Source organism: Acanthaster planci, linkage group LG02 (assembly GCF_054643075.1).
Source record: "Acanthaster planci isolate LZ-2023a linkage group LG02, COTS_SCS, whole genome shotgun sequence".
Classification (NCBI taxonomy): domain Eukaryota; kingdom Metazoa; phylum Echinodermata; class Asteroidea; order Valvatida; family Acanthasteridae; genus Acanthaster; species Acanthaster planci.
In genome coordinates, this window is record NC_141778.1 from 19,694,955 (window position 1) to 19,719,237 (window position 24,283).

Genomic DNA, 24,283 nt, shown 5'->3' on the forward strand with positions numbered 1-24,283 from the left:
ACAGACATCAGAAAGGAAGGATGCCGGGAGGAATGCCAAGTTGGTGGTAAATCGATTTCTCAGCCACAGCGGACCGTGTCCGCTCGCGTGATATGGCCGATGGCATAGTCCTGCGTATACAGAAAGGACTGCGTCGCATTTGTGTCGAGAGACGTGCAATATCCAGTAAGTCTGTCCACTAACAGGACACGTCACAGATTAATCAGTAATTCAGTTCCTCGGGCGGTATAGAAAAGAACACTACATTGATATCCAACTGCCTCAGGGAATGTTACTTTGATTGGAATTGTAGAAACTGATGCTTTAACGGGACACTAGCTGGAAACATGTACCTGTCCCAGCTACTTGGTATATATCTACCGGCTCTGTGTTGTGTTCTTTGTCCGCCGCTCGCGGCACAACGATACCAAGAATGTCCCCAGACGATAATGGCCAATGAGCGAGACCGGCAGAGGATAATCGAGACGGGGCGAAAATTCAGTCTAGTCCTGGAGAGGTACCGGAACAAGCCGGCAGATATCGTCTTCCTCCTCGACTCCTCGGCCATGGTGGGGGAGGGTTACTTCGGCTGCGAGGTGCAGTTTGTCCGGCACTTCTCTAAGCTGTTCAGCGTGTCTCCAGAGACGTCGCGTGTGGCGGTGGTGACCTGTTCCAGCTGCGACAAGATCTACACCGATCTGGACTACATCAACTCCCCGATCGGCAAGAACAAGTGCACGCTCCTGGACACCGATCTACGGCGGACCCACTACCGAGACGGGGAAACATGCATTGTAGGTGGACTCCTCAGAGCCAAAGAAATCCTGGCTGGGTCTCGGCCTTCTACACAGAAGTAAGGTTTCAGCTGAATTCACATCGGACATTACTTCAGAATGCAATTCTTCACACAGTTCGCTTAATGTAGTTTACTTGTGTGGTGACGTTCTTCCCCAATATATAATTGAAAGAAAAGGAATAGGCCTACTTTGGTTGGGTTGTAGTTATAATTGCCCTGTATATTGTAGTTGTCAAACCCATATATGTCTAATTGACGCCAAGCCATGCTGGAGTATCTGTGTTATCTACCTTTGAAATGCATTTCCAAAGAAAAGGACAAATTCAGTGATTTAGCAAAAAATGGAGAGGCCCCTAAAATGCAAATGGTTGGGATAGACGGCAAAAGGAGAAAAGATTGACAAATTACTTTGATATCAGGAACCACCGATCTCCACCTCCTTGTGAATTCTAAGCCAGTCTTTAATCTTCCCATGTATCAACCCACGAAGGATTATTTTTCTTTTGATGGCTGGCCAATCCACTGATGGTGAGATCTTGCTTGAGTTGGCGGCAGAACTGCGAAACACATCCACCATATTTGCCATTGGACTAGGAGAAAGTGTGAGTATAGATGAGCTGAACGGCATCGCAACTTCTCCAAGCGAGGACCACGTCATTCTGCTGAATCTTGTGACCGATGTTGAGAGTCTGGCCGTGAAAGTACTTGGCGGTAGGACTAAATATTTCAACAGTTGTTACGACAAAAGACGGTTGCTTTATTTTCACCGGCGATCTGTTACATCATATGCCATATGTCTCACGTCCTTGCAGATCAGACAGATACGTCATGGGACCTCAACGTAACCTCTGATATTTGTAATTCACTCTGCTTGTCGGAGAGTAACTGCTGCGACTCACATGCCAACTGCTCCTGTGCAACGCAGACCGGAAGCTACGGATGTGCCTGTCATCCTGGATACACTGGCGATGGAGAACAAGACCAGTGTACAGGTGACAATTTTCAAGAAATAAAATAAACTTAAAGCAGTAAAACAATACAATCCACTTCGTGTTTATGCACATTAAAGGATCCTATAAGACACGTCGTGCATGTATCACCGAAATAGAATGCCTTATAAAACAAACCTTCGACAGCTTTTGTTATTTGATTTAGTAAGAGTCGTACTTCAGGTTTTGATCTTGGATTACATGATGGACACAGCCATGAGTACTTCTTATTCTCACTTTGCCGACAGCTTGTCCCAACGGTACCTTCAAATCACAATACGGTAATCAGGGGTGCACCAGTTGCCCCACTCTCTCTACTACGGCGGCAGAGGGCAGCACATCCCTTAGTGATTGCCAGTGCCTACCGGGACATCAAGGCTCCCCGGACATGAAGGTGCCTTGCACACGTGAGTACGATGCTAAATGTGACTCTGTACCAACGATTTCTAGACCAACTTGTCATTGAAACGATGATAAAGTGACACGCGTGTGTCTTTCTCAATTATCGCTTCTTTATTTTTCGCTGAGTCTGCCGCCAGTATAAATTAATTTTTACAGTTGCTGGAGAAGTTAGTAAAACTTAAAGTTGACCTAAAAATGTGCTTCCAAGGTGACAATTGGTAGGGTGACAAAGGAAGTCCAAGACAAATCTTTCTATCGCTGTCTTTAGATTTTTACATCGTGCAGTGTTTTACCGCACGCTTTTCTGACTTAGCCGCAGCCAAACCGACTGATTCGGGGGAAGATGGGAGACTCCGCTGTAGCAAGCCACCAAGCATCGAGAACGGCAGCTATGAAACCTACAACCGTGGCACTTCCATTGCATACCTCTGTGACGATGGGTTCATGATGTACACGTTTGGTGATCGCACAAGACATTGCCGAGACGGAATATGGAACGGGAGCACACCAATCTGCTCGAGTAAATGAAACATCAGCAATAGCACATTTAGTGGGAAATACACATGTATAAGCCAAGGCCCATTTTTTTGCTCCAGCTTAGTCAGTATTTCAAACGTCTCGATTTTTTTTCTGTAGTTTATTGCGATTGAAAGTTAACGGAATGCACATCGTGGATTTGAAAGTGAATGGCATTGAAACTGCTCAACAAATCATGAGTCCTAAACGCCCCCAAAGGTTGGTTGACACTGGAAAGGCCTGAATATTTGCATTGTGCTCTATACTTGATGTAGCACTGCATGTTGAGTACTTTCTGCGACAATTAAGGGATCACGGGCTTACTCGGGTTGGACTAGTCGAATCTTTGGCTTCCATCATGCATGTGTTGATAATTTGACCACATCACAAAGCCTGTTGGGGTCAGCTGGCTTGGTTTCATCCAATACAGCAGGTACAGGTTCAATTACTTTACAAAGTGGATCTTAATGGAGTTCACCAAAGGCAAGCGCAAAAACCGAAATATTCGACATTGCATCTCATCGACGCAATCATTCCATCAGCGATGAAAAACAGACCAGCTTGTTCGTCGATTTTTAAAGGTTGATATATCAACATCAGTGAGTTTTTATTGACTGGACTTTCTTTTGTTTTATCAGCTGGTGGGTGTTCAGAGGAAGAAGCACCTACTGTAGAGAACTCCGCTGTACAGCAATTCAACAGAGGCACGGTTCGGTTCTATCGCTGTAATGCTAGGTTCGAGCGCCAGTGGGAGGGTTCCATGGTAATCTACTGCGATGGTGCTCGCTGGCGTAACGAGCTAGGACAGTGTGTGAGGGCTTCATCATCTCCGTGTGGACCAGCTCCACACGTTGAGAATGCAAGACAGACCAAGCATTCTAACGGACTGATTACCTACACTTGTGAACCGGGCTACAGACGGAGACTGGGGGGAGGCAGCATTCGATGCAGTGCAGATGGGCAATGGATCGGCTCACCAGGAGTATGCACACGTAAGAAAAACAAAAAAAATATTTTTAAGTCCTGAGAATTATCACTGATGTTACAAACTATTACAAGTGCTACCAAATTATGGGACTGCGTCATAACACCTAGAATTGTCTAATTGTACACCCTTTCCAAGTTTTCCATTTATCCAAAGACATAATGCGCTTGTATTTGTTTTGTATAGAAAAAAATAGCCAAAAATGTCGCTTTATTGATATGAACTACCAGTGCGTAAATATGGTCAATTTGAGACTGAATTAGTGAATTTACTTACTGTTAATAAATGGAATTTAATTATCGAAAAGGCCTAAGGTTGACAAGATAGTTATGTTTCGCATGTTTCCACTCGGGAATCTATTGGAAACCTTGACAGACGTAGGATAAAACATTTATGATCCGGGGCTCGGAAAAAACATGAACGATTGTCAATCAATTTACACTTTCAGTCAGAATGAGTCCATTCGTGTTCATTATATCATAAGACCAATGGTAGCTGTGAAATTAAAGGAAAAAATAATAGCCATCATTCCGGTAAATGACGCTAACATGACTGACCCTTTCAGAGTTTTTTTTATCGTATACAACTCTAACTTCAAGTTAGATTTGTCGATTGACGGGAAGGGCCAGTAGACCAAGTTTGCCTAATTCTGTTCAGGTAATGCAAATACTTCCCCTTTTTGTGGCAGGTTTATTCTGAAAAATGATGAAGATATCATACCGATAACCATAAACTATTTTGCCAATCACAAACTGCAAGTCATTGTTCGATTCCCCGGGTATTATACGTTGGAGACAGAAAGTCACTGAATACTATCGCAGAAGTGTTATTTATTCGTGTGCGTCTATTTTAAACAATTGATACTAACAGAAAGACTTTTGAAAACTTATATGCAGGCCAGGGATGTGTCGTTCCCAGGACAGATAGCATTCAGAATGGTATCATCAATATCAAGCTATCGGGGGCTGTGCTAAAGATCGACTGTCAGGCTGGGTACGAGATGAGGGGGTCATCAGTACTGTTCTGCAATGGTCGGCAATGGAACGGAACTTTACCAACATGCACAGCCGCGCATTCGAGTAATGGCTACCCCGCGTCCATACGGGATGGCACTCGCTGCGGTAATAGCATACCTACAGTGAGCAATGCGTACCTGCGATATGCAAACAAAAAGGACGCAGAGGGTAGACTGTTTTACGCTCTACTTTACAGCTGTCACCGAGGCCATACTTTGCGTCCAGCCAACTACGCCGTGTACTGCTCCGGTGGTAATGTTGTCGGGACACTACCTGCATGTTTAGGTATGTATGGCAAAGTAATTACTGTTTAAATCTGAAAATTCAACTTTGTGTTTCTATATTTCTCTCCTTTCGGGCGTAAAAAGAATGTCAATAGTGTCACACTGTGTGAAAGAATACAAGCGTAGGCCTAATGTGACCTAATATTAACACGTAATTATTGTAACCCACATTGAATTGATTTGTTGCCTTGGAACTGAGCAACTTGGCAATACTACATCTGAGTAGGCATAATCTAGCACAGATTAAATTCTAAGTTCTTAAGAATTAAAAATAACGAAACTAGTTACGGTGTGAAACGCTTTGCTTTTGGGAAAATTCAGGCAGCAAAAACAAGAAACAAGATATTTGAATGGAATTTTGATCACCACAATCTCCTTGGTGCTCTTCTGTGGGTTTCGTGTATTTTCCCCCTAAATATCAGTACCAGACCGTTTGTGTCTTCCTGCAATGAAAAGTATTACTTTCTAATGTAACTGTGGGTTTCTTTATAAAGTCGATCGGAGCTGTTAATTCAAATGGACATGCACAGGACAAGAATAAACTCACAACCATGAAAGAATACAAAAAACATCCACAATATTATTCTAAGTGTGAATATTTCCTACATCATAGCTACCTGTGGCTACAATAATGGAGGATGCCAGCATATCTGCAGGAATGGACCAGACGGTGCAGTCTGCTCGTGTCGGGACGGATACCAACCAGCAAGTACAGACGGCAAGACTTGCCGAGGTACAACACGAACTGATATCCACATTTTGTTTTCAAGGTCATAGTATAGCAGATATACTCTCTGCAACAACGCAATTGATTATTGTTTCTGGAAGAGAAGAGTCAGATCCAAACGGTACGGGGCAAAATGTGCCTAGCCCTACAGTCTGTCGTTACTTTCTAAGAAAACAGTTCGATATCTTACAAAAATAAACCCCAACAACCTTGAAAGCATATAAAGAAAAGAATCACATTATACATAATTCATCAATACGCAAACGAAACACTCTGATCAAATGTTTTCTTCGTTTATATCTGTCTAGATGTCAACGAATGTTTAGCCAACAATGGCAGAGGTCCATGCCAGCACATATGCTATAACAGACCTGGAAGCTTCTCCTGCTATTGTCACTCAGGATTCAATTTGGCACAAGACAAAACCAGCTGTTTACGTAAGTTGCTCAAGCACATTCACAGCATTGCTCACCCTTTCATCTGTTTATGCCCGATCAAAACAGTAACAACAGAAACCTTTAATTCTTTTTTTCGAAAATATTATGTATTTACCGACGTTGTTACAAAGGCTAAACCGTAGGTTACACTTGTATTTACTGTGCTGTGCTTTTTAAATGTTTTCATAATGTGACATTCTTGTGTTTTGCCCTCTGGGCCATACATGAACGCATTTAGCCAATACCAACACCAATTTATTGTTATTACCACTACTTCTAGTCTTCTGACGTTGTGTCAAAAATCTACTTTTCGGTCAACTGTTTAAATACGGATATTGCGTGCTAGACAGGGTGGCACCCGGTATCAAAAGAGAAAAGATACAAGACATTTTGGCTGATGAGAAAATATTATGAATGAAAGAAAGCAGCTCTTGAGAACTGAGTTTTGAACGATGAGCGGCCAATGTGATCAGCGACCTGTTCAAACTCGGAAAAGTTTTACTAATACTCAAACACTACACACAGTGAGAGACTTTGCTTTGACAAATCGTCCAACACATATTTCACAAAAATATCTGATAAACAAATAAATTATGAAATGACTGAACGCGGAAAAAGGAAGTGATCGCCAAGACAAGAATTTTTATTTTAAATATGGAAGCCATGAAAGCTTTATGTTTAAACAATGGAGAAAAGGACGTGATATCAGAAATGGGCGGTGCAGTTGCTCCTTATTTGGCTAAAGCAGAAATTTACTTGTAACATTAATGTTTTTCAGGAAATCAAGACCAATGCAACTGTGGTCCACACGGCCGATGCGTGCGACTTTATGATACCAGGCCTACGTGCGTTTGTTATAATGAATACCGCCGGAGTATTGACGGCCTACGTTGTATTATTAAGTATAAAATTACTTTATTGCATGGTCAAAATATTAAAAACAGAAACTTAACAGCTTCGGAATGACTTAAAGGGAAGCAAAACGTCCGGAAACAAAATCTCCCATAATTGTTGTATGGAATCATTAATTTCCCTTAACTTTTCCTCTTATATCGGATCCAGAACCGCCGTGTAATTGCGGGAGAGGCTCTACTAGATGCGAAGAAATCGATGGAGTAAAGAGATGTACCTGTGCTCGTGGGTACAGAGCCAGCTCCGATGGAACTAGATGTGATGGTACTTCATACTTTGTGGTTTAATCTGAAACTGTTACGGGCCTTGCTTTTGGTCACTATGACCAGTCCTGCTAAATTTAAGCGAACACTGTAGTTAACTATAAGTTGACCAAACATCGCCCGAATGATAAATTATGTGGACCATTATAGTCAACCATTTGGAACCAGTTCTGGTGCATGGTTTCACCGATGGCTATCATTAGCTTCTGTCATTTATCAGTATAAAAGGAACCATTTACATGAAACAGATTGTACTGAATGTTTTTGATGAATGAACGATGGAGAGTTAGGCCAACAACCAACAACAAAATGTATAAGTGACAATAACAGTTACAACAATTAGTTCAACTTTTGAGTGTGACTTTTCCTCAGAAATATTAAACTAGGCAACGTCTGTAACTCAGATTTTCAATTGGTTCTTCCCAATAGACATTGATGAGTGCCGGGAGAGCGAGAACGGCCTGGCTGACTGCCAGGAGGCGTGTCACAATACCTTGGGCTCCTACAGCTGTGACTGCCCCCAACGGTGGCTTCGTCTCGCTGCAGACCTGCGGTCTTGCGAAGGTAGTCTTGAAGAAAGATTTTGCCTGGTTGTTTTATTAGTAAACGGGCGTTGCATTTGAATCGTGCATGAAGGAAATGAAATGGAAGGTAGGTTGGCATGGTGCTGGATTTGGAACTGGAATGAGCACACCTTGGGCTGATATTGCTTCTTTGCTGGCAGTGGTGGCTTCGCCTAGCTGTAGACAAACAGACCTGCAAAAGCAGTTTTGCAAAAGCAGTTTTGCAGGGAGTTGGGGGATTTAATGTCAAAGAGGGTGCAAAATTCCAAGAGTTACTTACGGTCATCTGTGAGGCAGGACACGAGTCGTCTACAACCTAATTTGGTTCATCTTCATAAAAAATGCCTTCTTTTATTCTTTCACTCGTAATAAATTACAGAATACCCCGTTTGATAACCTTTATGTAGAAAAGCCATGTGACTGCGGAACAGGCTCATTGAGTTGCTCCCAGCCCAATGGAACGAAGATCTGCACCTGCGCAGACGGTTACAAGCTTGCCCTAAATGGAGCTAGCTGTATCGGTAGGTTGGTCTTGAATGATGTACAAACAGATTCAGAGATGGGACTTTCTAATGTCAATAGCTACTTACCGGTAAGCAAGAATATGTCTTTAGCTTTGGGATTTGCTTTTCTGTGGAGTTAATTTATTAGTAAGAGTAAGAAAGTGCAATATGGCACTGGAAGCATGTACATGAATAGGAAATTTGGTTGCATGTTATGAAAATGAATTCTTCATGTTCAAAAATCAAAAGAAATTGAAAATTACAACATTTGTGTTCCAAAAAGGACTTGTGTTAAAGATGCTTTTGATGTTCTTTAGAATAATATGCAGAGTATGCTGTGCATTTTGGATCATTGTAGTCAAGAAATTGTTTGGTTAAATAAAAGTAATGAAGAGATCGTTTGGTGAATCCATGAAAGAAAAATGTTTCTCTTTATGAAAATTTTCGATTTGAAAATTTTTAATTTGAAATCTTTCTAAAGTTGAAATCATTTTAAATTGTCCAATTTATAATTGAAATTTTTTGAAGCATGACTTGTAAATTTTGTGATTCCACTAGACGTCAACGAGTGCCAAGACAATCTTCACGACTGCCAAGGGACGTGTCAGAATACCGTGGGCTCATATCGCTGCTCTTGCCCCGAACGGTGGCTTCGTCTCGCTACAGACCAGCGGTCTTGCGAAGGTAGTCTCATCGAAGGGGTTGCCTGGTTGTTTTATTAGAACTTAGGCGTTGCATTTGAACTGTTTGCAATAAAAGAGAGATGTACGAATTGTGCTGGTATGGCATTGGATTAAGCAGGCGACAAAAGGCAACAGGCAGGGATAGGGGATTAAAAATCATTTCTTTGATCTTCAAGTGGGAGAAGCGAACTCGCTAAGAAATTAAAACACTGCTGGGAATTTTCTCGGAGTTCTGAAAAACTGACGAGTGTATTATTGAATCACGTCTGTTATAGAACTCCCGTGCAGCTGTGGACAGGGCTCAACTGCTTGCTCCTGGCTCAACGGCGAGAAGATATGCACTTGCGCTGACGGCTACGAACCGGCCCCACATAAAGCCAGCTGTGTGGGTAGGTTTCAACATAATGTCTATCAGATTGCAGATTTTACAGATATATTGCTCTGTACCCTTTGCTCCAACAGCCGATCTTTTGTGTGTTCTTTTTCTTGTTCCAATTCCAAATTCACTTGGACAATTAAATTTATTTCAATGGCTTTTATCAGCTTACCTTTAAAATGAACACGTGGGCCTACAAAACAGCAGATAGTCACTTTGTTAGGTACAAAGCCTGGTTTTAATTGATAAACAGCTCTGAGACTCTGACCTAGTCTCTCTTTTTGGCAAAAGCACATGACTGTGAAATTATGGAACGACCTGCCAAAGCACATCACAGATTCAACACCACAAGGACAATTATCACAACCACACCCAGCACACTGTCCGAAATGTCCTTGCATGGTCCTACGGTGCTACTGCAAATCTCCTTAACTTACTAAATACAACCACACTGTGACAACGATTGAAGACGCCCATACCTAGCTCCCAATGATGTAGACAAAAGCCCAAGAGGATGTTTCAGGAGAATATAGGACCAAGTACATCTAGGCCAGCTAGAGGAGTTTCTGAAATTTCCTTGCATGGTAGGCCTACATTTATACACTATTTATAAATACCTTTGACAGTTTCCCTATTCAACAACGCGCAACTTGAGCGCGTATTAACATCTGATAACGCCCGCTGCGTAAAAACGCGCTGGTACCTGGATACAGCCATAGAGCTGCATATAAAAATACCTATTTATATATGTATCTGTATGGATACGAGACAGTTTAACCCATTTCTATCCGCTCTGAGCGGGAACAAAAGAGGGCGTGTTTTAAAATGAAATTGACAGTCCTTTGGTACAAACTCTACGCATAGGTGTGCAACTTTATGCGCATTTGACGCGGAGCACGCTGAGTACACGCAACGTATTTATTCTGAAATTTATATAATTATGGTCTTCGCGTGCACACCGTACACGTGCAAGAACCCGGTTGGCAAACTTCGTTACCATCTGTCTTTCTTTCGCCAGTGAGGCTACACTTCAACGCAGGCAAGATCACAGACATGTAACGCATAGACCGCCATCTTGCGCGTATAACCGTCATTTTGAAAAGTATGGGCAAGCAATGGGCGGAACGGTGGATCATAGCAAGTTCAACGCGCAACGCACTTACATTGCCTGCATTTGTTTACACGTGCTCCCAAAATATGTTTACCTTTGTTGCTCTTCGGTACCGTTATCTCATCTTTTGAAATGTTGCAAACGCATCATTTTCAACTGTACATGGGTCAGATTAAGTCAAGTAAGGGATTTTTTTCACAATTCGAAAACGGCTTCATGGAATTTTGGGGCTAGAATTCTTCAACTGCATGTGTGCCCTACAAAAAACCTATAGGATTCTTATAGGAAAAATCCTATAAAACCCATAGGATTTATCCTATAGGATTCCTATAGATTTTTCGTCACTTATAGGATTTTTTATTACAATGCTACAGGATACCTCTATGATTTCTATAGGAATCCTGTAAGAATCCTATGAATTTTTTTTAGAAGAGTCCTTTAGAACTACGCGTAAATTCCCTATAAAAAAAACAGAGGGGTGAATTTGTCCATAGTTTTTAATTTAGTCGGGAGCCGCATAAATTACTCCTGTAGTTTGAATAGGATCTAGTGTATTCTGTGATCTACGCCTGTGGGGCAGATTGGTCAAGAGCATAGAGTACCGAAGTGAATATGCCACGCGCACAATTAGTGTGTAAAAGGCATTAGCGCGAGAACCAGCGCGTGAACCAACGCGCGCGTACTCTATTCGTTTGCACTGCACTTTCTGGTTCACAGTTACGTGACACTTCGGTACTCTATAGAGATCATAAGTAGAACTAGTAGAGGTGACGCAGGGCACATAAAATTGTCCCATTACGCACGAACAACTTGGAACGTCGCAGATGCCTACGCGTACGTATGAAACCGCGCACGAGCGCATGAGACGTGACGAGCATTTACTTTACTAACGGTGCGTTCGATTGGCTTCCCTGAATACACTAGTGTTACACGCAAGGGAAGCCTCGAAATGAGGCTAATCGAACGCTGCAGTGTATTCGCCAAGGCATTCTGGGAAAAGGTCAAGTCCCCGCCATGTTCCATCATGTCCATGCTCGAACAGTCCAACCGTGACGTCATTACACGCGGGCAGCCTCTGGCTGACACCAGGGCAGGCACGAAGATCACGTGATGGCTAAACGAACGCTCTCGTGTAAGTTTGACTTACGCGTGTAAGCTAATCAAACGCACCCTATGATCTCTCTGGTCGAGAGTCTGTGTGCACCATGGCACGCAGAACTAACTCACCACAGGCACGCCAAGTCCTCTGCACAAGGAATATATCCATTGATCTTCATTATAAAGAAGATCAACGAGTAAATTTATTGATTGTAGTCTTAAGAGTGGATCGGGTATTTAGGAAAAATAAAAGTAAAATTCTTGAATAAAATCCTTGGAAATTTATCGTATATTAACTTCTTTTGGCACTTGATTGAAAAGGTATTTGTTCATGGGAATAAGTAATGTGCTTTGTAGGTGTTAAACGTTTAAGGCCGGCTCAGGAGAATGGACGTGACTAATGCCTGAGCCGCAGGTCTGGGCGTTAACCGCGTTCATTCTCCTAAGCCGGTCTTAAAAGGCACGTTTAAGCCCTGCCAAGCACGTTTATTCCCTTATGTAAGAACTGTGAAATACCTCTGTTGTAGAATTCCCGTGTGACTGCGGACAAGGTTCAACCTCTTGCTCTCAGCTCAGCGGAAAGAAGATTTGTACTTGCGCTGAAGGCTACAGACTCGCTCGTAATGGAGCTGTCTGCCTTGGTAGGTGAGGGCTTCGTGTACAGCTATATATTAAACAAATATTGACTGCTTCGAGTGGTATAGTAAAATTAGCCTCCCTATCGGCTTTGCTTAATAGATCACCTAGGGTAGGTAGTTTTAGTGTACCGCGAGATAAAGCAGTCAATGTTTGTTTCATAACACCTCCTTACAGATTCTGCAAAATTTAAGCTAAAAATCAATAATGAAACACCGAACTGGAATTTACATTCATCAAATTTAATTCAAGAATTCCAAGCGTAACAGTAACGTTTCAATACATTCATTAAATAATGTTGTTCGCTATGAGCCGAAATACACGCCTATGCTTTCGTTGCTATAACGGATACAGTTCTTTGGTTGCTACGGGTATAGTTCTTTTTCAGAATGAGGCTGCATGGTAAAGTCTTTTTGAAGCGTTGGTATAAAAATAGTAAAACTAGCAAGCGTCACATGACACACTTTCGGCCAATCAAGACACAGAATCTGTGAGTGAGGTGTTACAATACGATATAGTGTAATATAAAATGGCAGTCAATAATTGTTTATTAATACAATTCATGTTATAAGTCTTTTTTACAATATTTTCCTTGCAAGAAAGTTTCAAATATAATAGGAGTGACTTGCTTCGTTGCTGCATCAAAACGTGTGCATAGATTGGTTGCATCGCCGTAAGGTTTGAATAGGTCGCACGTGTCTTGCCCAGCAGTAATATTTGAAGGAGAACCCGCACGTGGTTTCAAGCTCAGCAGACATTGTTGTCAAAGAGTTAATAACATGAAAAAACAACTTTCAAGGAAACTTCAAATGTTGACAAAGAATGACAGTGATTCAATAGCTGGTCGTATCCCATGCGTGAAGATATTATGGTACGATACGATGAGATATTTTGATGCGTACTTTATACCAAAATATCAAGGATATGAGACATATTCCGAACATTAATTTAGACAAAATCGAAGAAATTGAAAATGAAGTTCTTGATTTGAATTCTAAATATGTCACTGTGGGGTTTGACCCTTACATTAGCCATATGACAGGAGATACAACTTACATATGACTTGATAAAATTCACTACGACGGTAAGTACCGGGTACATTGTATACCGTTATCATGATTTTTATTTTGCGTGATCATTTGATGCTTTCAGCTCTCTCTAGCGACTTTGACCTCCTGTTCCCCACGGCCAGCACATCAGATTACGTGATGCTACGAGGCACCATGCCAAGTCTCAATGCTCTGACGCTGGCCCTCTGGATGCGGACCACTGACAAGACAAACGCCGGGACTCCCTTGTCATATGCGACGCGTGAGGCAGACGGCACGCTGCAAGACAACGCCTTCACTGTCACTGACTACAACAGCTTGGCTATTATTATCAACGGGGAGTTTATGTACATGGATGAGAAGCTCAACAGGTAGGCCTGTGTAATATTTTGGAGGTGTGTTTAATTGGTTTTTGCTTAAATGCTTCATAAAATTGTTCAGTGTGTAACGACCAGTAACCACTAACCAGTGACTGAATATTGACTCGTCCAAGCTGTTCCAAGGTAACTTTGCTCTGGGGAGTGAAGGGGGGGAATCTTGAATTAATTTAAGATTATAAATATCTACGGAAGCAGGAGAATTGTCAAATGTAGAACAATGCCATTTCAATTGTCTTCTGCTTTGATTTTGAGGGTCCATCCAAAACTTGCCAAATCACTATGCACTTTTCGTGCATCTAAATAGAAAATGAGGAACCCTAGTTCACGTGCACTATGCGCCATGAATTTGTTTCCGAGATAGAAATCAAATTAATGCTCTCAAAAGGCAATATTCTAAGCAGAGACATAAATATTTTCGAATGAACATACAGGAACCGTTAGGGATCAGCAGTTACTTGACCTTTACGTGGCGTCTTCTGACATGTTATTGTTTATCTCGGGTGGGAGACGCATTCGCTTAATGTTCACTTCTTTTACGTTTTCGTTTTGTGGCTGCTAACCTGAACGTACTATTTTTAGAGTCCATATCTACATTTTACAAGACGCAAGCTTAAAGGACATCAAGCATTTTCAAAAGACATTGAAGTTACGGATATTATGTACACGAATGTCACTATACAATTGTTCTCCACCAGTGACTGCAACTGGCATCACGTTGCCATCACTTGGGCCAGCCTAGATGGCCATTGGGCCATTTATGTAGACGGGACTGTCAGACGGTCCGGCTATGACTTCAAGACTGGTTCCTTCATACAGGGATCGGGTGTGCTGGTCCTGGGACAGGAACAAGACAGCTACGGAGGTTCCTTCGCTAAGACCCAGGCCTTTGTAGGGGATTTAAGCCAGGTAAGGCTCATCTTTTGAAAAATGGCATAAGAATCAGCCATCATTTCAGAGACGGAAATATCTTTCTTTGGGGCATTATTTTATGGTTGAAAACATTTTGCTGGGTTATGTTCACAAAGGAAATTTCCCCTCCTGGACATGAAACCTAGATATGTCATTTACTTCGTGACTTAGTTTGATTTTTTTCTACGTTTATAACACAATACCCAGGGCCGGCAAGGAAAACAGTTCATTGACATCTGATAAGCCTACCTGGTAAAACGAAACTAAAATAAAATATCTAAAATAAACTAGTACATATAACTAGTTCGTTACAAAGGTATACCTAAGAGACATTATACATACCGGCCCGACATAATTTAAATACAAAGCCACCAAATAGGCAGGGTGAGATGAAAGACAACCTTCAGCGCAGTGGTGGTAGTTCGGTAAGTTGATAAGAGGACAAAATAACACCAACTTTCTTTCTTACAGTTGAATATGTGGGACTACGCCATGACACCTGATGAGATAACAACAGTGTATTCGTCATGTGCAGTATCGGGTAACGTGCTTGCCTGGTCACATGTTGCTACAGGTATCCAAGGAGATGTCATCCTTGTTCAGAGCTCGCATCTTTGTCCAGGTACGTATGAAGATTTTGTACCAAATTTGCTACAGCCGTTCTCAAGCACACACGCAAGTGAACATGTTTTGACTCCTTATGCAGATATAAATGACTGCCAGTCGTCGACGTGTCGCAATGGTGCTACGTGTTTCGACCTGATTGGCTCTTTCAAGTGCCACTGTGCCTTGGGTTATCATGGTACAAACTGTGAATTCCTGAGCGCATCATGTGCCCCTGAGACCTGTCTTAATGGCGGCAGTTGCCATGACAACGGTTCAGTGTTGTCCTGCACGTGTGTTCCGAGTTATTCAGGTGAGGTCCCAATTTGAACTTGGATAAGAATCAAATTACACATCAAAATAAATGTACAAAAAAGAGGTGTCATTCCTGGGGAATGTCCTGTCACAATCATCACCCTGTTGTTCACTGTCGGTTTTCAGGAGAAAGATGTGAACAGCAGGACCTGTGCCCGTCAGTCACATGCTTGAATGGAGGCATCTGTGTAAATGACGGTCGTACGGCAACATGCAACTGCACCTCGGGTTTCGTGGGTCGTAGTTGTGAGTACGATAAGGATACAATTTCATGAAGATCATGATTTTCACAGCTACTAAACAGCAAAGCAAAGCCAAAAAAAATGACCGATATAATTAGAGAAACATTTAGCTTGTGTGCTAATGCTCCTACATTTCTTTCATTTTTGTTACATTTTACCTGTTAGATGTAAACGAGTGCGAGTCTGACAATGGCGGCTGTGCGCAATCGTGCCACAACACACCAGGCTTTTTTCTCTGCAGTTGTTTCAGTGGATTTGCATTACAGCCGGATGGCCATTCATGTAGTGAGTAGTGTAGGGCTAATACTTCATAGCTTCTGTGTTACCTTAACTGGTTATTGTACAAAGCAGTAACCAATATCGAAGCAATGTTGGTCATGTCTTCACTCTGAATTTTATGCACTAAACTGTAACCGTACACACAGATCTAACAATTTAAAGATTTTTCCGCAATCATCTACCTTGGGTTTCAGATGAAGTCCCACTAGTAATAACATGTCCTGACTCAGTGATCGTAGAAGCCGATCTAGGACTTTCTTCTACTGAGGTCAGCTGGGACATGCCAACTGTCCATGGCAGGTTGCAAGGAGCAGAAGCCTTCCCCATCACGGTCAGTCCAAGCGGTATGAGATCCCCTCATCGCTTTGAGATCGGTTCCACGGTGGTCACTTACAAGGTGACGGACGGGGCCGCCCTAAGCTCGGTGTGCTTTTTCAGAGTAGACATTCAAGGTAAGTAATGGCCATATATTCTCCAGGTGGTTGCCTCGAAAAGAAATATGTTCAAGGAAGAAAGGGAAATTATGTGATTATGACTACATTACTGATCCAATGTGTGAAATCACGCTAGATTGAATTGAAGAGCTGGAAACAGGGCTGAAACCGGGTCAAAGCCCAATAGGGCCTTGGTACAAACACACTAGAAAAGCTGGAACCCAGCTTCACTCGGGCATTGACGCGTCAAGGTTACTTTTAGTCAATGTTCGACAAGGACCGAGAAATGATGTGTGAACACCATGAGAAGGGTTGAAATCGACTGTGGGTTCTTCACGCAGCCTCGATATCCATGCACACGACAATGTATCCCCACAGGCCTAAAGGTCTCCAACTTGATTAACTTACAGTACTTGAGGCTTTTGCAGATTGTTGCTCGAATTCCGAATCTTGAATGTGTTGAACATTTGGAAGAGCGAACACGCCTTACTGAAATCCCCACGTTCTGTTTGCGAGTCCCATGGGATTTTTTAAAATCTAATAGAAAATGCTTAACATTAGAAGATGGTGGAAAAAAACCGTCTGATTGAGTGTGATGCAGTGATCGGTTGGCCACTTTGATCAAAGCGATGCCAACATCCTTGTAGAATTCTTGCTCGAAATCGAATCGGATGAAAAGAGTGCTACTGCAGTTAAGCACTTGTCGTTCCCTTATTATAACACCTGCAGACACACAGCCACCGACAGTGGAAAACTGTCCTGGGCCAATTATTGACATCGTCTCCTCCAAAACATTCAAAGCCGTGTCGTGGGATGAGCCTGAATTCGCTGATAATTCGAACCAAGAGCTTCATATCGTCAAGGTAAGTCTAAAAGTAACAATCCTATTACTACAAAACTACTTCTGTGAAACCCGACAAACGCAAAGTGTTGTTGGCTTTATTGATGCTGGCTTTCCAAGTAGGCCTAACACTAGACTAAGTGCAATTTGAATATCAAGAATCGATATAATTCTTACGTTCTGTTCTATGTGGTTCCGTTCAGGCCTGGGCCAGTGTATATCAAAAGTTAAGCTTAGGTGCGTTATCCCGACGGAAAAGTAAGCACTTCCTCCGTTGTTTTCTCCGATCATACCTGGGATTTGAAGCGGGGGTGTTTACTTTAGTCAGTAGTAAATAAAATACAGTGTTAGAAAAAAGCAGAAACTTTTTGTTTCATTTCAGTCACACGAGCAAGGGGATGAGTTGACTTGGGGTTCCCATATCGTGACTTACACAGCTACAGATGGGGCAGGACTGAGCGCCGAATGTCGCTTCACGATTCGCCTTGGACGTGAGTTATGTTTTTTCTGTGTTCAGGACTCAGACCGCAATTGGGATACTAATAATCGTTTGGCGTTTTTTGTTTTTTGTTTTTGTTTTGTTTTTGTTTTTTTGACCGCTCGGTTCGTGTTAGTGAATTCGTTTTATTATTTAAGTCAGAAGACTGCTTCAAGAATTTAAAGTCTCGAAGACGTTAAATCCTGTTTTCGTTTTAGCGTCCTCATGTCCAAATTACCCGGACCCGCGTAACGGCCTCAGGGCCTGTGACCAGTGGCTCTTTGGTCAGTTCTGCCGGGTTTACTGCAACGAGGCTTTTGAGTTCGCCGAGACGCCGGCTGAATGGTATGTCTGCTCTCGGGGTAGCTGGCGAACTCAACCACCTGGCCGGGCCACGCCTTGGCCAGATTGCTCGGGTGAGAATGCTTTCATTGTCAAGGCTAATACGCCCCAATCGTCCTCGCAATCTCAAGCCAAACCACTTTGGGGAGACTGGTGGTGACGGTATCAGAGCAAGTAATTGCGACTAAATCGACGGTGTAGGTGTATTTTTAGACGGTGGAGAGTTTTCACCTTCACCTGGAAATCGTTTCAGTCTTCACATCTTGCCCAGTGTGAGCACTCTAAAATCTTGTGGAACCGACACCACCAACACGTGCGTTCCAAGTACAAGCGACACAGTGGCCAATACCAAAGACCGCGGCTAGCGATCGTGGATTCTACATGAGACTTTTATCACAACTGAAATCCTTTATTCATGTTCAGCTTGTGATTAAAATACTCATACCCAGTGGATTTCAGATCCATAGATCTCAGGGAATACTTGTGAGTAGAGACAGGCGGGCAAAGATATCAAGTGAGACTTAGCAAAGACTGTATCACAAAATCACTGAGTTGCCTATGGATGCCGTGGTCTATCGGTATGAAGCCAGTTTCCACCACCGATGGCCAAGTTTTTTAGTTAGGTAGCAGTGAATAATTATATCCTTTTTGCGGACGTTGCGCCGCTCCAATTCAATTGAGTTGATGTAAAAGTTCATGTTGAATGTGCACCTAGAAAGAGCAGCTGCAGACGGGTACCAACGGGGTATGACATCCCAGTACTACGTGAGGGACTGCTCGCTCGAAAATACGGTTCAAGCCATCAAAGAAGCCTTCGTTGAAGACTTCAGGGAGAGCGTAATGGGAAGACACGGTGGCTGCGTCATGGATAACTCATGCACGTAAGTTGCTTGCAACCTCTTAGTAAAGTGTTCAGAAGCAGTTCTAATGTTCTTCATCAGGTGTCTGACAAAGCCGGTGTGTGTTTCCGCAGGGTTGAGTACGTGACCGTGTACTGTGGGGAGATTGACGAGGAAAGGCGGCGAAGAAGACGCCGTCAGACTGTCTTTGCTGACGAGACAGACCTCAGCAACATCGTCACCTTAAATTTCACTGTGGCAACTCGGATCCGGTCTTCGGTAAGGAGGCTTCTGTTTACAAGACCAACCTCTCAGTATAGGATGGTCTGTATTAAGCCCGCCTATGCTTTTGCTAATCGTTCCTCCGTTCTCGCAAAATTATGGTTTGGTGTGTCGGGTAATGGTTTCCGTAGGATAAAACGCGATACCACGATCAACTGGAACACGCCAGGCAGACACTTGATGAAATCAGCCGAGACTATGAACGACTTGCACAGGTTGGACAGATGCAACTGTTGATTGAGAGTGAAACCCTTCCCATCGTAGAGGGCGCAGTCACGATCAACATAAATGTTCCACTGTGCCGTCGTGGATCCGTCGCATTGAATGATACTGACTGCAGTAAGTGTATAAACTAACCAAAGTGACTTCACCTTTAAACAACTGAAAGTTGAAGAAATCGTGCAGTAAAAGTAAACTGTGTAGTATGTACCAACGCACATAAATTTGAAAAGTGAAGTACAAATTGACCGATGGTTATTCGGCTCGAAAAAGGAACGTATGATGCACTTTCTGTGGAAATGGTAAAGCTCACGTGCACCTTGTTCCATAGAAGACCGAATGGAAGCCAGACCACGCATACAAACATCTTGTGTATGCCTTGATGTACTTCAGCACTTTACAACCAAGAATAAATTAACTGTTCTGGAGGTGACAATTCAAAGGAATGCCACTTTTACTCGATCGTTATCGAAGTATTTGACCACAATTTCTCATCTGTTGTTAATTAATTTCACTGTTAGTAAGCTGCCCTGTGGGTTCGTACTTCGACGGCAAAACAGAAACCTGCAAAGTTTGTGCTGAAGGGACGTACCAGGACGAGGAGGGACAGGATCAATGCAAGCCGTGTCCCTGGGGGACATGGACCGATGGATCCCGAGCCAAGGACGTCAACGAGTGCCGCCGTGAGCAAAGTTTCAGTTTCAATTCGATATGTCACCCACACTGAATTTTAGGGAACGCTATAGTTCCTATCAAGAATTGCTAGCTAGAGTATACAATACATGTAAAGATTATTTATCTATATGGGCTGGACTGTAGACCTGCTTAAAACCTAGTAATTGCCGTTGGTGATCCAGAGGGTCGTTTGGTCAGAAAAAAACAAGAAAATAAAGCTTGAAATTTGAAAACACCTGGAAATTCTTTTTTTTTCAAAAATAATACAAAACACTAACACTTCTTCACGAATAGGCCTATGCAATCGAATTTAACGTGTAAACAAACGACTTATATAATGTTGGTAATTTACTTTTACGACGTCACAACAGAACAGATAAGGGAATGCATACGATACTTTACATCAAGTTGCAAGTTATGTTTTAAACATAATCATTTTCTTACCCAAATTTCAAGAAGCTCCGAACCCATCCGGGGTGGGGGCAATTGAGCTCATTTGAATTAAAATACATGTTGAAGTTATGACGTCACCCAAGCAGCTAAGAACTCGAAATACATCTGCATGTAGGTCGTCGTTCTGGGGCCACTTTCGCTGCTTGCTGGTGTTTTATCAACCATTTCAAACGGGCGCGTTTGGAAAGGTCGACAAATTTCGCGCGTTATGATTGGCCAACGCGTTGCAAACTCTTGGTGGCGCACTATTGTGAATCGCCCGTATTGGCATGGGTAAAGTTTCTTGGAGGTTTTTATGAATATATGCAAAGGGAAAACACACGACAGTATTTAGATCTGATCTCGACTTGCGCGCATTGAGAGCCAATAAAATCAATGACCACACAGAGCTGCTTCGTTTTATTTTGCAACGGCAGTGGAGTGTAAACCCGGAACGTTCTCACCGTCTGGACTGACCACTTGCCGACCGTGTCCGAGGGGTTCCTTCCAGCCCAACTTCAAGCAAATGGCCTGCTTGCCGTGTATGGAAGGTACAACCACGTCAACAAAGGGATCTAGGTCACCGAGCGACTGCCAAGGCAGGTCTACTCTGGGAGAATATTCCTTTTAGCCTTTCTTTTATAGAAAATATTGCTGTCAACTGAATATATCCGGTTTCTATATCAGATTTCGATCTATTGATTTCCATTTTTTTTATCTGCGACAATAATACGAGGTCTAGACAGTGTAAACTTGCTTTGCAAATTGTAAAAAATGAGTGAAGCAATCTCAGTCTACCACCTAAATCTCTGAGACAAAGTTAAATAAAGAATTATCCATTCAAATTACAAGACTTACCTTCTATTCACAGTTATCTGTGGCCCAGGAACATTCAGTGCAACTGGACTCCATCCATGTCAGCCTTGCCCACTGGGATCGTATCAGCCTTCGGAGCAACAAGCTCGATGCATTCCGTGTGCGGGTGGTGGAACGACGGCTATTTACGGTGCCACATCTGAAGACGAATGCATAGATCAACAGATATAACCCACATGATTTCGTGTTCTGTAACGTTAATCAACGTTCATCATAGTTATCCTTTAAGCCGAAATAAGCTCACAACAAGCTATATATTGGTGAATTACTTTCGACACCTCATCTTTACAGACTCTAAAGATGGAGATTTCTCGACCCGTTTCACCAAGAAACTGTCCATAAATCACTAATGAAGAAATAACCATGTTGCTGCTCTCCATTCGAAGCAGCACACCTTCCTTGTAATGTTATGGCTTGCATGGAACCCCATCCCATCTTCTACACAGAATAGAACGTACGCACTGTATTAGACAAAACGAAGAGTGTTGCAGTCTCACTGTTCAAATATTTCCATTATTTTCCTGGGCAAAGGCTCCGGCAGTGAAATTATCCGAGCTGTTCAGTAATTATCTCCCGTAAATACGTTTATATCATATTTCTTTTCACATAACTGATTCCAATTTATGTCGCTGAAATACAGACTAAATAGTTTGTAAACACAAATCAGTCAATTTATGGATTTATCTTACAGAATTTTTTCACTCTATCCGTCTTTTTAGGGAGCAAGTATTTAGAGTTTATTCCGTTATTTTTTTCATTTAAAAAACGGTAAATAACATAACAGGAAAAGTCGTCGTAATTTTTGCTGCCGAAAATGCTTTCCGTGTTACTTTTAAAGCATATTCTGTAATTCTGTTGTTTCTTTAGAGTATCGTGTTTCTTTGTAAGATCAAAATGAAAAAGACATTATACATCTTTATTTCGGGAAGTTCCATATGGTAATTTCCATTGCATAAAAACAAAAAAGCTCCAAATTAAAGACTACGATAGCAAATCAGATAATGAGGACATATTACGGAGGTTCTATTACAAGCGGTCTCGACTGAATTGTGTCTGTTCCCTTGGGGAAATATTCACTTGAGAAGAACACAGACTACATGAAATTGTGGTTTATGCAAACGACCTTAGTGACCGACCGCTTAGAAAGTGAGAATTTACTAAAATAATAAGCGTAGGTTACCACAAACTGCCAGAAATAAACTAGAAACATGGATGAGAGCATGTTGCCGTTAGCGCTCTAACTCCTCCTCATCCGCTCCCCGGTCTGGACAGTTTCCGGAAAATTTGGCTTTCTATCGATCCACAACCCCCTTATTTTGTAGACCACGCCCCAATATAAGTCCCATCGCAACTCCAAATCGCCGGCTTCATGTGCACCCACGTCAAGAGTTGAGCATGCTATTTGGCGCAACCTAATTAACGTATGCATGCGGAAATTCCCCGTTTATTTTTATAAAATGAGTGATTCATGGATGATTGTTGAAACACAGTTCCATTACTGTGGGCGTCAAAAAGCCGATATTAGTAAACATGACGAGGCAAGAAGTAAACAGTGAAGAGTCGTGTGCCTTTGCGCCTGTCCTGCAATTACTGCATTATAAATGATAACTCCTCATCTCAAAAGAACGGCAAATCTATCATAACGTTAACACCAGTATTAGACATGCGGCCTCCACGATGAAGCACTTCGGAGATAAAAATTCAATTTCGAGAATGCCGCTCCTCCGATCAGACTCTAGATCATGACTTAACCTTCTGGCTTATTGGTTTTACGCTGATACTTTTCGATCCTGTTTTGAACTGACACGAGCCAGACATGGTACAAGAATGGTTTTTTTCATAGCCGAAAAATGATTCAATTAATTTTATGACGGGAAATCTCCATCCATGCGTCGAAACCCTACACTTTGAGGATAATTATGTTTGTCCAAATGATAAAGAGGCGGCAAGAACCCGTTAGCAAACAAAACAAATGCCAATTGAAACCATTCCGGAGCACCTGATTAATCCAAAGAACTCTGGCTGTCCCGTGCCACGGTTGGCAGGACACTCACTCATTCTTTTGTTTTCAGTATTGATGTGAAAAGAAAAGGCGTCTGGGTCACTTTTGCAATACATGTCTTAAGAAACCTTTGTTCATGAACGACGACAGACGGATCTTAATGATATAATTTTCCATGAATCAAATTGTTATGACGTCCAAAAAGGGCCATTCTAACAGACATTTCCCTTGCGATTTCAACAGTGTCAGAATTTTCCCCAATGTGGAACAGACATCCTGAGTTCCAAAAATTTCCAATTTCCATGTGACTCCACACCACTGATTCGACAAAAATGGGGAACCTCACTTCGTAACTACACCGCCTTGAGAGATTGAGAACAGTGTAAAATCAACAAAGTTTGGAACGCCATGGCGAGCAACTGAAGTCCCTGAGGCCTCTCAAACAAAACAATGTGTAGTTTGGTCCTTCAGATTTCATTTGATTTTCAAATTTTAGTAGGTTAACCAATAAATCTTTTAATTATCCGCCAAAAGCAAACTCATCCCCCCCAAAAAAGTGAACGTTCCCAAGTCTTCTCAGTAGCTTGTTTTCAAATGACATCCGTCACCTTTCTCACGCTCTTTTGAAAAATTTTCAATCACATTTTATCTGTTTTGCCCCCAGATAGGTGCCCCTGAATCTACAGAGATGATCCTAGGCCAAATTTACACAATGCCGTAATTTTTTGGCCCACACAGAGCCCTCTTTTGGAAAGAATTTGTAGGGGTACTTTTTAAAAGCGCCTCGGCTTGGCTGAGAATTTTCTAAAT

At 42.2% G+C, this 24,283-nt stretch overlaps 1 protein-coding gene across 1 annotated transcript; it reads left to right on the forward strand.

The window, feature by feature from the left end:
• The first annotated feature begins 48 nt into the window (after positions 1 to 48).
• Positions 49 to 22,692, forward strand: LOC110979769 (uncharacterized). The gene is made up of 31 exons (XM_087148760.1): positions 49 to 832; positions 1,266 to 1,486; positions 1,588 to 1,767; positions 2,013 to 2,171; positions 2,480 to 2,686; positions 3,321 to 3,674; positions 4,564 to 4,968; positions 5,581 to 5,700; positions 6,003 to 6,131; positions 6,910 to 7,033; positions 7,171 to 7,307; positions 8,277 to 8,390; positions 8,931 to 9,056; positions 9,331 to 9,444; positions 12,168 to 12,281; positions 13,429 to 13,696; positions 14,401 to 14,611; positions 15,086 to 15,236; positions 15,321 to 15,530; positions 15,659 to 15,786; positions 15,939 to 16,059; positions 16,248 to 16,505; positions 17,217 to 17,350; positions 17,711 to 17,819; positions 18,025 to 18,222; positions 18,864 to 19,029; positions 19,122 to 19,266; positions 19,401 to 19,608; positions 20,010 to 20,171; positions 21,033 to 21,194; positions 21,467 to 22,692. The coding sequence occupies exons 1-31, from the start codon at positions 327 to 329 to the stop codon at positions 21,640 to 21,642; spliced, it is 5,817 nt and encodes a 1,938-aa protein (XP_087004886.1). The 5' UTR covers positions 49 to 326; the 3' UTR covers positions 21,643 to 22,692.
• The last annotated feature ends 1,591 nt before the right edge of the window (positions 22,693 to 24,283 follow it).